The sequence below is a fragment of the Mauremys reevesii genome, linkage group 10, assembly GCF_016161935.1.
Source record: "Mauremys reevesii isolate NIE-2019 linkage group 10, ASM1616193v1, whole genome shotgun sequence".
In the NCBI taxonomy this organism is placed as follows: domain Eukaryota; kingdom Metazoa; phylum Chordata; order Testudines; family Geoemydidae; genus Mauremys; species Mauremys reevesii.
The window spans coordinates 63,069,741-63,083,035 of NC_052632.1; the positions used below are offsets into that span (position 1 = coordinate 63,069,741).

The 13,295-nt window shown below is 42.9% G+C and overlaps 2 protein-coding genes across 2 annotated transcripts in view; one reads left to right on the forward strand and one right to left on the reverse strand.

The window, feature by feature from the left end:
• The first annotated feature begins 896 nt into the window (after positions 1–896).
• RMI2 (RecQ mediated genome instability 2) lies at positions 897–3,977 on the forward strand. Its single transcript, XM_039492611.1, has 2 exons — positions 897–1,186; positions 2,594–3,977. Exons 1-2 carry the CDS (start codon positions 916–918, stop codon positions 2,740–2,742), a joined length of 420 nt encoding a protein of 139 aa, XP_039348545.1. The 5' UTR covers positions 897–915; the 3' UTR covers positions 2,743–3,977.
• A 2,222-nt stretch (positions 3,978–6,199) lies between these two features.
• The window catches only part of LOC120373771, a 112,474-nt gene continuing 105,378 nt past the window's right edge, over positions 6,200–13,295 (reverse strand). Inside the window, exons 57-59 of the mRNA XM_039492613.1 lie at positions 12,751–12,873; positions 11,984–12,125; positions 6,200–6,411 (exon numbers count right to left, since the gene is read on the reverse strand). Coding sequence (XP_039348547.1) covers positions 6,407–6,411; positions 11,984–12,125; positions 12,751–12,873 — 270 coding nt within the window. The 3' untranslated portion in view covers positions 6,200–6,406. The remainder of the gene's footprint in view (positions 6,412–11,983; positions 12,126–12,750; positions 12,874–13,295) is intronic.

Genomic DNA, 13,295 nt, shown 5'->3' on the forward strand with positions numbered 1-13,295 from the left:
TTGGTGGGTAGTGAGTGAAGGCATATGTCCTGGAAGAATTTTTTCAGGCCGCTTTTTCTTAAAAAGCAAAGATCATAGTCTCTTCTCCTTTACTTTGCCACCACCCCAGTGGAGTACTGCAAGTTGTAACTGGGAAGAATTTTGTCCCAAATATATATTGGACTATATATAATACTTGTCTTTATATTGTCTGAGTTTATTAGCCAAAGAATATGATCCTCCCTCACACTGGTGTCAATGAGAATAATCTGGACCTCCACCAATTTTTTCAAGGCATGATATATGGTGCAAGAATGGACAGACGGTGATGGCTTGCTTATTTTTTCCCAAGGTTAAAAGCAAAATCAAAGCAACAAGTAGGCTAGAGTAAAAAAACAAAGCAAATAGGAAAAGGTTAAACAATAAATTAAAACAGTTTTGTTGCAACGCTCACCCCCCTTTATCCTCTGACCGGAGAGAGAGAGGGGGGGGGTGTGTGTGTCTCCTCCCCGGCTCCTGCGAACCCTACCCATGGCGCTTGTTACCGCAGGCAGCACGGGCCGAGCAGCCCGCCCGCTCTCTCTCTCTCTAAGGCGAGAGAAGCACGTGCATAGCGGCTTGCAGCGGCCAGGCCTTAGCGTGTAACGCCCGGGCAGGGCCCCTGCCTGCTCCCAGAGCCGAGACCCCGGAGAGCCATGGCTGGAAAGGGCTGGGCTCGGGGGCTTTCTCCTCACGACGCTGCCGGGCCCTGGGGATAACCACGTGCTAGCGACCCCCCGTCCCCCCCGGGCAGCCTGGGCTGGGCCCCCGGGAGCCCTGAGCGCGCGCACTCCTCCGCCCCCTGCGGCAGCCCCGCGTCCGCCCACGCCCCTGCCCGCCATTGGGGCCTGTGGCGGGAGCCCCTCCCCAAGCGGGCCGGGCGGCGCTGGGTGCAGCATGGCCGGGGAGCCGCGCAGGCCGCCGGTGAAGGTGCTGGCCGCCCAGCTGCGGCAGTGCCGGCGGGCCGCGGGCGGGCCCTGGCTGCTGGGCCGGGAGGAGGCCGGGCGGGGCCCGCTGGCCGTGCCGGTGGTGTGGATGCAGGGCACGGTGCTGGCGGTGGAGGCCGGGGGCGCCCGGGGCGGCTCGGCCCGGCTGCAGGACGAGAGCGGCCCCTTCACGGTGGTGGGGGTGGAGCGGGTCCCCAAAGGGCGGCCATGCCTCAGCGCAGGTACCTCCGGGGAGGGGGGGGCGGAGTGTGGGGGACCCGCGTGGAGGGTGTGTACTCCCGCCCTGGGGGGCCAGACTGTCCGGCGGGGGGACCCCTGCGTCCACCGCTATTTGCGGGGGGAGCTGTGCCTGCCTCGTGGGGTTCCCTACACTAACTGCCCCTTGGAGGACCCCCCCAGCGCCTTCAGGGGGAGGAGCCCTGCTGCTCCTGCCCCTTGGGAACCCCCCCCCCCACACACACACACCGGGCCTTATTGTTCCTGCCTTGTGGGGACCCCCATACACAACCGGGGGCGGGGCTTACTGCTCCCGTTCCTTGGTGGGTACTCCCCCCCCCATGCTGGAAGGCCTACTGTATTTGCCTTGTGGGGTTCCCTCTGCGCGCACAGATGCACACCTGGGAGGGTCTACTCCCACCCCATGGGTCCCACACATGCTGGAGTCAGAGCAGCATAGTGGTTTCAGCCCTATGATTCACGCCCGCACAGCGACTCACCAGCTGTATGCAAGGGGGTTATACTGCAGAGGATAGGCAACCTGCAACCATGCTTATGCCAGATGCTTTTAGGCCCAGATCCTCACTGCACATAATCATACCTTCAACATTTCGAGAGGGTAAAGTATGCCCTTGGCCTAGGAGGCCCTGGCAGCGCAAGTGGCTGCTGCCCCAATGTGGGTAGGCCCTGGATGGAGTGTTACAAAGTTAGCCTGTCCCACACTCACCACACAACAGCAGGTCTTGATGAGGCTCAGCTACCCCCTCCAGGCACTGCAACCTGGCCCCTAGCGCACGGGGTCACATTGCACAGCATGGCTCAGGATTGGCCTGGCTGCCCCCAAACTTGTATGAATAGTGCTGTTACCTGTCACACATGGCATTCTAATTTTGCACAGTCAGAGGGCCAGCCACACCTGAGTGTCAGGGGCCAGGTCATAACACCTGGAGCATAAAGCCAAGCCCAGTCAGCCCCATGAGACACAAGCATCTTCAACCAGGACAGGAGGTTTTAGGGTCAAAAAATCCTGCAAAAATTGGGACTGGTGGAAGGCATGTATAATTGTTGCACGAGGGCAGGAATTACTTCCTAATTCCTACCTAGTGATCAGTTTATGCTTTGAAGCAGGAGGATGTAATAGTCCACCATATATGAGCTAGTGGGACTGCAGATGCTGTTCTTATTCATACAAATACCTAATCTTTTTTCTTAAATGTATGGTCTAATTTTGTGACATGGTAAGAATTCTCAGCTCTTCACCCTATCAAGCCTTTGATGACTCTTAACATTTTCACATTTTGGCAAGTTTGAAACAAAATAATTGAATAATTTAAAATAAAATAATCTTGTTTCCTGAGCAAGAATAATGAAAATATTGAGTGTTAATTGCGTTTTGTTTTCTTTTTTTCTAGGAAAGTATGTAATGGTGATGGGCTTGGTACACTCCTGCAGTCCAGAGCCTATTCTTCAAGCTGTGAAGATGACAGATCTTTCTGATAATCCTATACACAGGAGGATGTGGAGCTTTGAGGTGGAGGATTTGCACAGAAACATTTCTTAGATGCTGTGTATTTTTGTCAGCAGCCTAAAGGACCTGGAAACATAAATGTTTGCTTTTATACCACATGGACCTCAGCTCAAAGCATTAGACTGGCAGGAGTAGTTATAGCCTCATCTGGAGAATACTTTGATAGTTAGTGGATTAAGATATTTGACTAACAGTTTTAAGAGTTATGGACAGGAGACCAAATTTACCATTGGAGAAAATGGGTACAGCTCTATTGACTTCAGTGAATTTGACTGAGATTCAAGATTTAGAGATCTTTATGCTCATGATAATCATAGAGAGATGGTTCATTCCCTGCTCCAATAATGTTTTATGGCAACAGACTAAACTGCATTAACTTTCCAAATAATAGTGGGTATTTGAATACTAGCTCCATTATTATAGCTGTTAGAATGTAGGGTTAGGCAGTCATAGTACTATATTCTGTCCTCCATTTTGCATAATACTCTTGCTCCCAATGTGAATTCTATACCTGGAATGAGGGCAGAATATGGTACATACTGTTTAGATTGTGTTTATGGTAAGGAAATTATACCTTGGCTCCATGCTTTTTCTTTCAATAACATCCATATCCAGTTTGCTTTGTTTACAAGACATATGTCCTTTCTAACCGTAAGCATAGTTTGGTGCCTAAAACTCTGCGGGTACAGCATTCATCTCTACAATATTAAGAGTAGCCTGGTAACAAAACCTATACTTCCAGTAAACTAGACTGAGATTTGACATAGACTCACAGGGAGTAGATTTATCCAGGTCCAAAAAGTTAAGTACTCTCACCACATCACACAGCAAAATTACCTCAGCCTAATTATGCATCTTTATATTAAGTTCTCTCTCCCTGGAAAGACAGAGTGTTCCAATATACACTCTGTGTTTAAAGTTACTGTTAAATGTATATAATTTTTACCTTTGTTACTTCCTCTTCCTGTAAAGGACAAGTGTATGATACTGCTCTTTTGCCCGAAAAATGTTGTATTTGGTCAAGTTTCAGTGATAATTCTTGCGTCCTAAATAAATACTATATTATCCATAAACTGTAGCTCTGTAGGTTGCGGGGAAAGAGACAAGTTCAACAGTATCAAATAACAATGTTAACTAATTTTGAGCATATGAAAACAAGCTTTTTGCCTTACTATAAACCACAAACTGAATTTAAGATCAGGTATTTCACTTTGAGCAATGCTTTTTCTCACAATTCTATCTTGAAATAAATATTGTCTCCAGATTTACAGAGGCCCCTTGGAGGGTGTTGAAAGCACTGGGATTAGAATTTTGGGACTGCATACTTCCATCCCTGAGTTTAGTATTTGAGACCATGTCACTTCAGAGGCCTGGGTATAACTGAGGGGTTGTATTAAATGAGACCTTGTTGATTATATGTGAGATAAACCAAGACAGGTGTATAGAATTTTGACAGTATGAGTTAATTTTTTTTTTAATGTTGGGGAAAAAGTCCATTTGTAAAATGTAGCCTGCCAGCAAATTCTCTTCGGTGTCAACATTGTCAGACAACCATTATTATTTGTTTTGTAGCAGGTCCCTTCACATCTTAGTGGTTCTTAGTCTAAGAACTTGAATTTCATTTCAGAATGAAGAAAAACAAAGTTCACCTTGACATGCATGGGAATTAGATTGTGTAAAAAGTTTTGATGAAAAGGGCCAAATTCAAACCTTGAGTAAGGGAGTGCAACTCTGCTGACTTCAGGAGACTTGGACCACTTACATCGCAGCTAAATATGGCTCAAGGACCTTTTACTCATAGTAGGCAAGTACATCATGCAATAGATGAGAGTAGTGCATGTTCATTAAATGTATGTCTCAGCAGCAGTCTTTACTCAGTGTTGACTTAAATATTGCTGTCCTGAATTTAATTAGCAATATCTCTATATCCTCCCCACCCTCCTGGTTACTTGGCACTGGTGAGGTCCTAGGCGGCGTACTGTAGTGCAACTTCGGAGTTTCTTTGTAATGAAAAGCAACTTACAAAGTATACTGCAAAGATTTTGTGGATATTTTATAATAGCATTAGATCGTTAAACCAGCCTGAGTCGTTGAAACCAGGTTCTTTTCTGGGAACTCAAAACTGAAACAGGTTCCTAAGAAAGTTGAACTTGGAGTGTGTTAGCAAATGAACAGTTCTCTCTTTTCAGAACTTTTGCCCTTGCTTCATGTTTATAAAACAGCAACAACCTTGTGTTTTGCTCAGTGAATTGCTGTTGACTAGGCCTGTGGCCAATATGTCCCAAGTTTTATGGTATTGTCTGTGGTACTTGTGTGTGGTTGTGTAACTTATTGTGCAACAATGTGATTAGTGAAATAAGTTTCCTTCAAGTCTTTCCATTTCCTAGTCCACACAATGACTCTTTTTCTAGAGCCTAGGACTCGGAAGGGGAATGGGAGGGTACATGTTTGTGCCCATGTGAATTTGAGTGCTTTGGGGTAAATAAAGGAAATCAGAAATGTTTACTATGAGTTGTGGGCACTAGAAATACTGAGTACTTAGTATTTTTCAAAGGGCTCGATACTCTCCATCTCCCTGCAGGGAAGGCCAGTATTGATATGTATGGTTGTTGAGGTACAATGAAGTGAACTGATGTAACTTACCCAAACTGACACAAACTTTGTGATAGAGATCGGTTAAGAACTCAGGAGTTCCTGGCTCTTGCACTGTGTTCAAACTGCACACCTGGTCTGACTAAACCACACACTTACTTGAGAGAGCATTGATATGTTCCTTACGCAGCCTTTCTGCGGTTTGCCATTTGCCAGTCTCATTGGCATACTAAAATACTGTCTTTATGTGAAGCATAAATATGTCCACAATGCCTTTTGGCAAAAGCACTTCACAAATCAACTGTCCTAAAATCTTCAGTAGCAACTTACATCATCACTAGTCCCACTCTAGTTAGAAGCTTAGTGACCAAGCATCATTTTTTAATACCTAAAATCCTGAAACTGCAGGTTTGAATAGAAGCAGGGTCAAATCCCAGTGACTCTTAAGGGGCATATTCTAGGAGGGCTTGTGACTTCTGAGAATCATAAGATTTTATGTGGTCTGAGTGATGGTTTTTGCTCTGCCTCAGTCTGTGGCCACTGTATGTTTTACTCTTCTTGTCATGTTCTGTAGATGAAATAGCAATGCACTGCTGGCATTTTAGCTGCAGAGCTCCCTAAGCCAGTCAAAAGGAAGTGCAAGAATGTGTATTTTGCACCCTCCTCCCCAAAGGCTCTGACATAGTCCTCTGCCAGTTTGAGATATGAAAGACCTGATCTGACCCAGTTCAGGATTAACAGGAGCTGCTTTACCATCACGATGGCATCCTGCCACCGTTTCTGGGGGAGGCTATAAATTGCCCATTTAAAAATCAAGAAGAAAACTTGATGCAAAACAATAACACAAGAATGCTTAAAAAATGATTCGCCTGTTTTGTTAACAGGAATGGATAAGAAAGATATTACAGGTTTGAGGTTGCTGCTTTTTAACTCAACAGTATTTTTGTACAGATGTTCACTTTACAAGAAGCACTGCTCAATGGCTACTTATTGGCATCTCTGTTGTCAGGCTCTGCAGAGAATGGAGTAGTCCCTCCAAGACACAGCTGGTGCACATTTATGGGGCAATGTGAGGAAACTTGTGCTGCTCTTGCCCATGCTGTACTTATTCTGTGGATAAAGCAAGAACGTCAGTCACAGACCTTTCACCAACCCTAAATTCACCAGCAAAAAAAATTAAAAAGTAGCTTTGTTTTTTAAATGGGTATCTTGTTTTCAGTAAGTGCATTGTACAGACACTTTTAGAACAACCTGTTTTCTTTCTTGGTTTGAGTTCTATATTAATATCACAGTTTACTTTGTTAGGGTGTTTGGAGAGAAGCTTTTCTGTGTTTGAACAGCAGAGATAAGAGGCAAAAATCAAAAGTTTTCTGTTGAACTTGGTGTTAGCACCACCTCCTGGTCATTCAGTGGCATGAGTGTACTGGTAATACATGTCAGCATAACTCAGTATGCATGTATGACTTTAGGTATATTACTGAATGCCTGTTAGCATTCTCACATCTTTTACTGATAGGTATATGGATGCTCACCCTTTCATTCCTATAAGGTGGATAGATCTCAGATTCAGAAAGGCTCATGATGGGTTTAGTATTGCCCATCACTCCCCAATTGTATATCATATTTGACATGGTTTGTAATAGAAAATGTTGAATATTTAAACACTGATTAAAGAGTAATTTTTTTATGGTTACAGTTATTTTAATGTTAAAGTCAGTATTAAAGCATGATGCAGTCTGTTAAACACGTGTTGCATTTTGTGCCAGAAGTGTCTGCACCTTGTACATCACCTAGTATCTTACCTATCTTGCAGGGGCATGATGTGAGACTTAATATTTTAACCTGTGGAAAGGATTTTGAGCTTGCCAGATACTACAGGAGAACAGAATACTCCACCACTAGGGCTTTTGCTTGGCAAAACCCATTTGTCAGTGTCTTGCTTAATCTCCTCTGGGCCTTCTTCCATGCACCACCCTCCTGGGTGGGTACAACCACTCAGTATACCTCCACAAGGCCCCTATTTTAAAGTCCCTCTTAAAGACCTCCTCCTGCCTTGTCATCTACAACTGATGTGTATAAAAACTCCTCTGTCTACTTGTCTGTATGTCCTTAGATTGTGAGCTCTTCAAAGCCAGGATCAACCTCTTCTTGAATGTCTGGCAGGGGCTTAGTACAGCGTAGAGGCTAAACAAATAATAATTGGCCTCAATCTCCATTGTGGGCTCTAGCTGCTACTTTAATATAAATACTAAAAAGTATTAATAAGAACTCTCATTGCTGCTTTAAATTAATTTCTATCTGACTGTTCTCATTCTCTCTTGCTCTATTTGCTGACATTTCACTTTGTCCTTGCATTTCAAATGTTTCCATGAGTATGAGCTCAGCAGGCATATGAGTGCTTGGAATTACTAACACAAATTGGCTGATTTAAAAAAAAAAAAGATGAAATTTGTACAACAAAGTCAATATTCACCATTTACAAAGCTCCTATAAATCATCAGACCAACTTCCAAATAATTTCATGGCAACCTAATCTTCGTGTGTTTAAACTTCATGCTTGCTAGCACCACTTTTTTGATCAGCGTGGGTGGGATTTTTTTTGTCTTCCTAAAACTGGTATAAAACCATACTATAGGCGGTCTCTCAAGAAGCGTAGAACTTGTTTTTTCTGGGGTGGGGGGTGGGGACAGTCCCTGTCCACACTGGTGAGAGAAACTAGGCTAGCAATGGTCATATTTAAATGCCTTAAAAACAGCCCTTACCATAGTTTCAAATATGTGCCCTGATCACATATCTACTCACAGGAAGTCTCCTGTGCTTGCAAGAACTCCCACTGACCTGAATGGGGCTTCCAGTCTGCCCACGTGGAGCAGCTTTGCAGAATTGGGCCTGTACAGTGGAAGAAGCCTCTCTATTAACATCAAAACTGTATTAGAACCATGATATGGAATTGTACATTAGCTCTGTGAATGCTGCTTAAATATGATAAAATACATAGTACACAGGACCTTAGAAACTAGTAATGTTGGCCAAAATTGTGGAGCCATAGATCACATCCTGGATTAGAAACTTTCTACTGTCAAGCTACGTTAGCCATGAAACTGGGGATATCCCCATCTATTCTTGGATAAACATCAGGGACAAAGGCAAATCATTCTTGTTTGAACACCTCGGAAGAACAACACCTACTCTCATCCATTGATACAGGTAATGTGGAATTTGACTGTTTAGCTAAGGTATTATTTGTAAAACACCTATAATCTTGCTACCTAGGTATGAAAGAAATAGTGTAGAAGATAAAAATCTCAAAGAAGGAAGTTTTCCTGTTTCCATAGCACCATCACAGCCTTCTGCCCAGCAGACAGGCACAGGGATTTGCCTGCAAGTCAAAGCCATTTTAAAACGTAGCTATTTGTTTAGAGTACGCCACACCCTGTCTTTCCCCTACTCCTCTTTTAAATCAGATGTTATTTATAGACACAAATTATAAGATAACTCTGGCCATCAATCTGACTTTATTTCTAAGTGATTGGAATCTTCAGAGACCATAAATGGAGAGCAAACTGCAGAGTATTAATATAAAATGGCTGTGTGATTAGTAAGTTTAGTAAGGCTTTTGACACAGTCCCACATGGCATTCTCATAAGCAAACTATGAAATGTGATCTAGATTAAATTAATGTAAGGTGGATGTACAACTGGTTGAAAGACCGTACTCAAACAGTAGTTATCAAAAGTTTGCTGGCAAAGTGGGAAGATGTTTCTAGTGGGATCCCACAGGGGTCAGTCCTGGGTCTTGGAATATTTTCATTAATGATTTGCATAACGGAGTGGTGAGTATGCTCATAAATTTGCAGTTGATTCCAGACAGGGAGGGGTTGCAAGCACCTTGGAGGACAGAATTACAATTTAAAATGACCTTGAAAATGGGAGAATTGGTCTGAAATCAACAAGATGAAATTCAATTAAGGACAAGTGCAAAGTACTTCACTTAGGAAGGAAAAATCAAATGTACAACTACAAAATTGTGTGTCATAGGCTAGGTGGTAACACTGCTAAAAAGAAGCTGTGGGGTTGTGAAGCACAAAGAATATAAATCAATAATCTATTACAATTGTGGAAAAGGCAAATATTCTGGGGAGTATTAACAGGAGTGTTGAATGCAGGGCACTGGAGATAATTGTCTCACTCTTCAGTAACTCCTTGCTTAACGTTGTAGTTATGTTTCTGAAAAATGTGACTTGAAGCGAATCCAATTTCCCCATAAGAATTAATGTAAAGGGGGCGGGGGGGCTAGGTTCCAGGGAAATTTTTTTCCACCACACACACACACACTCTCTCTCTCTCTCTCTAAGATTTAAACAATTTAGTACGGGTACACAACAATGATGATTGTGGAGCTTGGTTGAGGTGGTGAAGTCAGAGGGTGGGATATTTCCCAGGGAATGCCATACTGCTAAATGATGAACTAGCAATCAGCTGAGCCCTCAAGGGTTAACCCATTGTGGTTAATGGAGCCTCACACTCTACCAGGCAGCACGAATGGAGGGGAAACAGCATGGCAGACACAGAGAGGCACACCGTGTGTGTGAGAGAGAGATGTGCATTGCCCCTTTAAGTATGCTGACCTCACTCTAAGTACACTGCCTTTTTAAGTAGATGAGCAAGTTGAGACAGCAGCTCCCTCTGTCCTGAGCCCTGTTGTGTCCCCGCTCTGCTCTATGGAGATGGAGTAAGCAGGGGGCAGGAGCGGGGAGGGGCAGGGGGATACCTGACAGTGCCCCCTCTTCCTCCCCCACCCCTGCACAGCAAGCAGGAGGCTCTGGGAAGCAGCTCCAAGACAGGGCAGGAGGAGCACATGGCAGTGGGGGAAGGGACAGCTGAACTGCCCAGCAACTGGTAGCCTGCTGGGCGGCTGCCACACAGGGAACTTAGGGTAACAGGCAGCCGATGGAGGGAGGGCTGCTGGTCCACCCTGGTTCCAAGCCCCCACCAGCTAGCGCCAACAGGCTGCTCTTCCTGCAAGCAATGGACAAAGCAGGCGGCTGCCAAATGATGTTATAAGGGAGCATTGTGCAACTTTAAATGAGTATGTTCCCTAATTGAGCAGCAATATAACAATGTTAACCGGGATGACTTTAAGTGAGGAGTTACTGTACTTGGCACTGGTGAGGTCCTAGGCGGCATACTGTGTGTCACACTTTAGGAAAGATGTGGACAAATTGGTGAGAGTCCAGAGAACAGCAATGAAAGTGATAAAAGTTTAGAAAACCTGACCTCTGAGGAATGGTTGAAACACCTGGGCATGTTTAAGCTTAAGAAAAGACAATTGATGGAGGGACCTTACATAAGAACATAAGACTGGCCATACTGGGTCAAACCAAAGGGCCATCCAGCCCAGTATCCTGTCTACCAACAGTGACCAATGCCAGGTGTCCCAGAGGGAGCGAACCTAACCTTCAAATATGTTAAGGTCTGTTATAAAGGTCTAGGCCTACTGTAGGTAGGACAAGTAGTAATGGGCTTAATCTGCAGCAAGGAATCTCAGATGATAAAAAGGCAATTAGTGAATCAAACTATATAAAATAAATACAATCAAATGTCACACTGAATTGACACCAATAAAAGGGATCAATGGAAATCCCTAAACTACAAGATGTATCAAAACATTGCAGTCCTGCCTAACCAGATTGCTTTTCATTTAGCTACTGGTATTGCACACTTATGTTTACAATGGCTGAGGATCAGCGCTAGAGCTACAACGTAGGGAGGCAGAGGACAGATGATTCCATACAATGTAAATGGGAACAACAGTAGTTGTCTCTTGCAACTGGGAAACTAGCACTATAATTCAGCTGCTTAGAAGAAATGGAACAAGAAGGTAACCAGAATATAGATGGAATAATGGAATGTGCTACTCCATATGCTGTTGGGCACCATCACTTAGATCAGGTGATGGGCCTGATTCTAATTTCTAATTTCCACACCAGCATAAATCAGGAGTAAGTCTATGGAGATATATCAACCTACAGCAGCGGCCCAATCTTTCTCTAAATTACTCAAGAGTAACAAACATTCTTTCATCTTGGCAGGGACTCTTGTCGTGTAAATGGTTACAAACCCAAGAATCACTCCTGTGAAAGTTTTCTACCCCAGCATTCTAATGAGAGAGCAGCAGAGAGATGGATCTGAGATAACTGATGGTCAGATTAAAATAGTGGTTTTGATAATCTTGGAATTCTAAGGAATGCAGATCTCATTTAAAAAAGAGTGGAAGGAATCACAAAATATATATTTTTGTTTTTTGAATCACAAAATATATATTTTTGATAACATGAATCCAGATAAATTATTCAGAAGAAAAACAAAGGAACAAAGCAAAAAGATCAAAGAATTAGAAAACATGGGAAAAATAAGTTTATAATACTGTAAAAATGTTTTCACTCAGCAAATTCAGAGGAAATAAAGCAGCTAGCAGGGAATAAGAAACAGAGGTGGTGTCTGCTCTAGTGAGTTAAAAACAAAGGCCGAAATATAAGCTGGAGGGACAAAACTGAGTGGAGATAAGCAAAAAACTGTGGAATGGTGTTTCTGTTACTTATAGCCACGTTACTAGATAACATTTGTATGTTAAGTCTGGCATCCCAGGTAAAGTGTTTGGGATGACCAGAAATGAAACTTACCACATTGAGAAGGAATTTCCAAGGGGACAAAATTTCTGCTGCACAAGTGGACAAATGCAGCTGCCAAGTTGCAGGCAGCTTTCAACTCATTGGAGTCACAAGCATCATACACGCACATGCTGTAGAACGGTTCAGGGTCCACCTTAAACATGAACAGAGTTATACGTAATGTTTCAGTTACATGAAGCAAAGTACACAACTCTTCTAACAGGTTGATGATAATATGGAAATGTGAATAAACCTTGTCTTGGGTTGTCAGCCTCAGCTGCACATGAGAATTAACATAGGTGAAAGGAAGGTATTTAGACCATATCAATAGTCTATAAAATAACTCTTACAGTTAATTTGCCTAATTTGCTGTAAAGAATGAAATCAAGAACTTCAGAGGAATTGACTTTTTTCATTCCACATGTCTGTTTTCTGAAATCATTATTAATACATCTTTTATTATGACTGATTCTAGGGCTCTACTGTATTTCCATATTCTAGACCAGTATGATAAACTACAATGTCAAGCCAAGGTAACATTTCATAGATCAGAGAAACGTATTTATGTGGTGAAGAGAGTGTGACATTTGGATAGTCCTTCTGTGATACTGTTCTGATCACTACAGAGGACGAGTTTCAACTAAACTCCTGATAGTTAAAAGTAATGACACTGTGGAATGTTCACCCTCCCTACAATCTTTCATAATTCATTAATGCAGCTTTGAAGAGTGGTGTTAGGAGGTTCAAACCTTCCCTCATTGATTCTTAGTAATACTTACAACTTTGAAACAGTTCCTAAGAAGAGAGTGGGGTTCTTGAAAAAACACTTTACAAATGTTTTGCTTAGCTGTGATGGAACACGGTTTCACCTTCTTCTCTACGTAGCTGCAGTGACTGCTCACCTGAGAAAATAGGACTAGTCAATGAATAAACAAGTTTTTTTAAAGCACTAATGCACTGTAAAGCCCTTCATTTACATTGGGAGATATCACTGCAAGCACTATAGATGAAGGCTTGTTAGACTTTTTTTTTTTTTTAAACACTGCTCTGAATAATTGTTATTGTTTCATTAATATTAGGATGCGCCATGCACTCTTTATAAACGAAACAACGACTGTATTGTCTTATAAATATTACAGGTCACAAACATTCTTTACTTTTCCTATTGATTTTTGTGATTCATTAAAGATTTTTTTGTATAGCTGCTGAAAAGTTGTTGGCTCGCTGTCTTTTTTAATCTATCATTTATAAGGTTAGTAAAAGTAGTGCTTTTATTAGGTGACGGTCCTTTTATAGCGAGAAAACAGTTACTCAGATTCTTTCT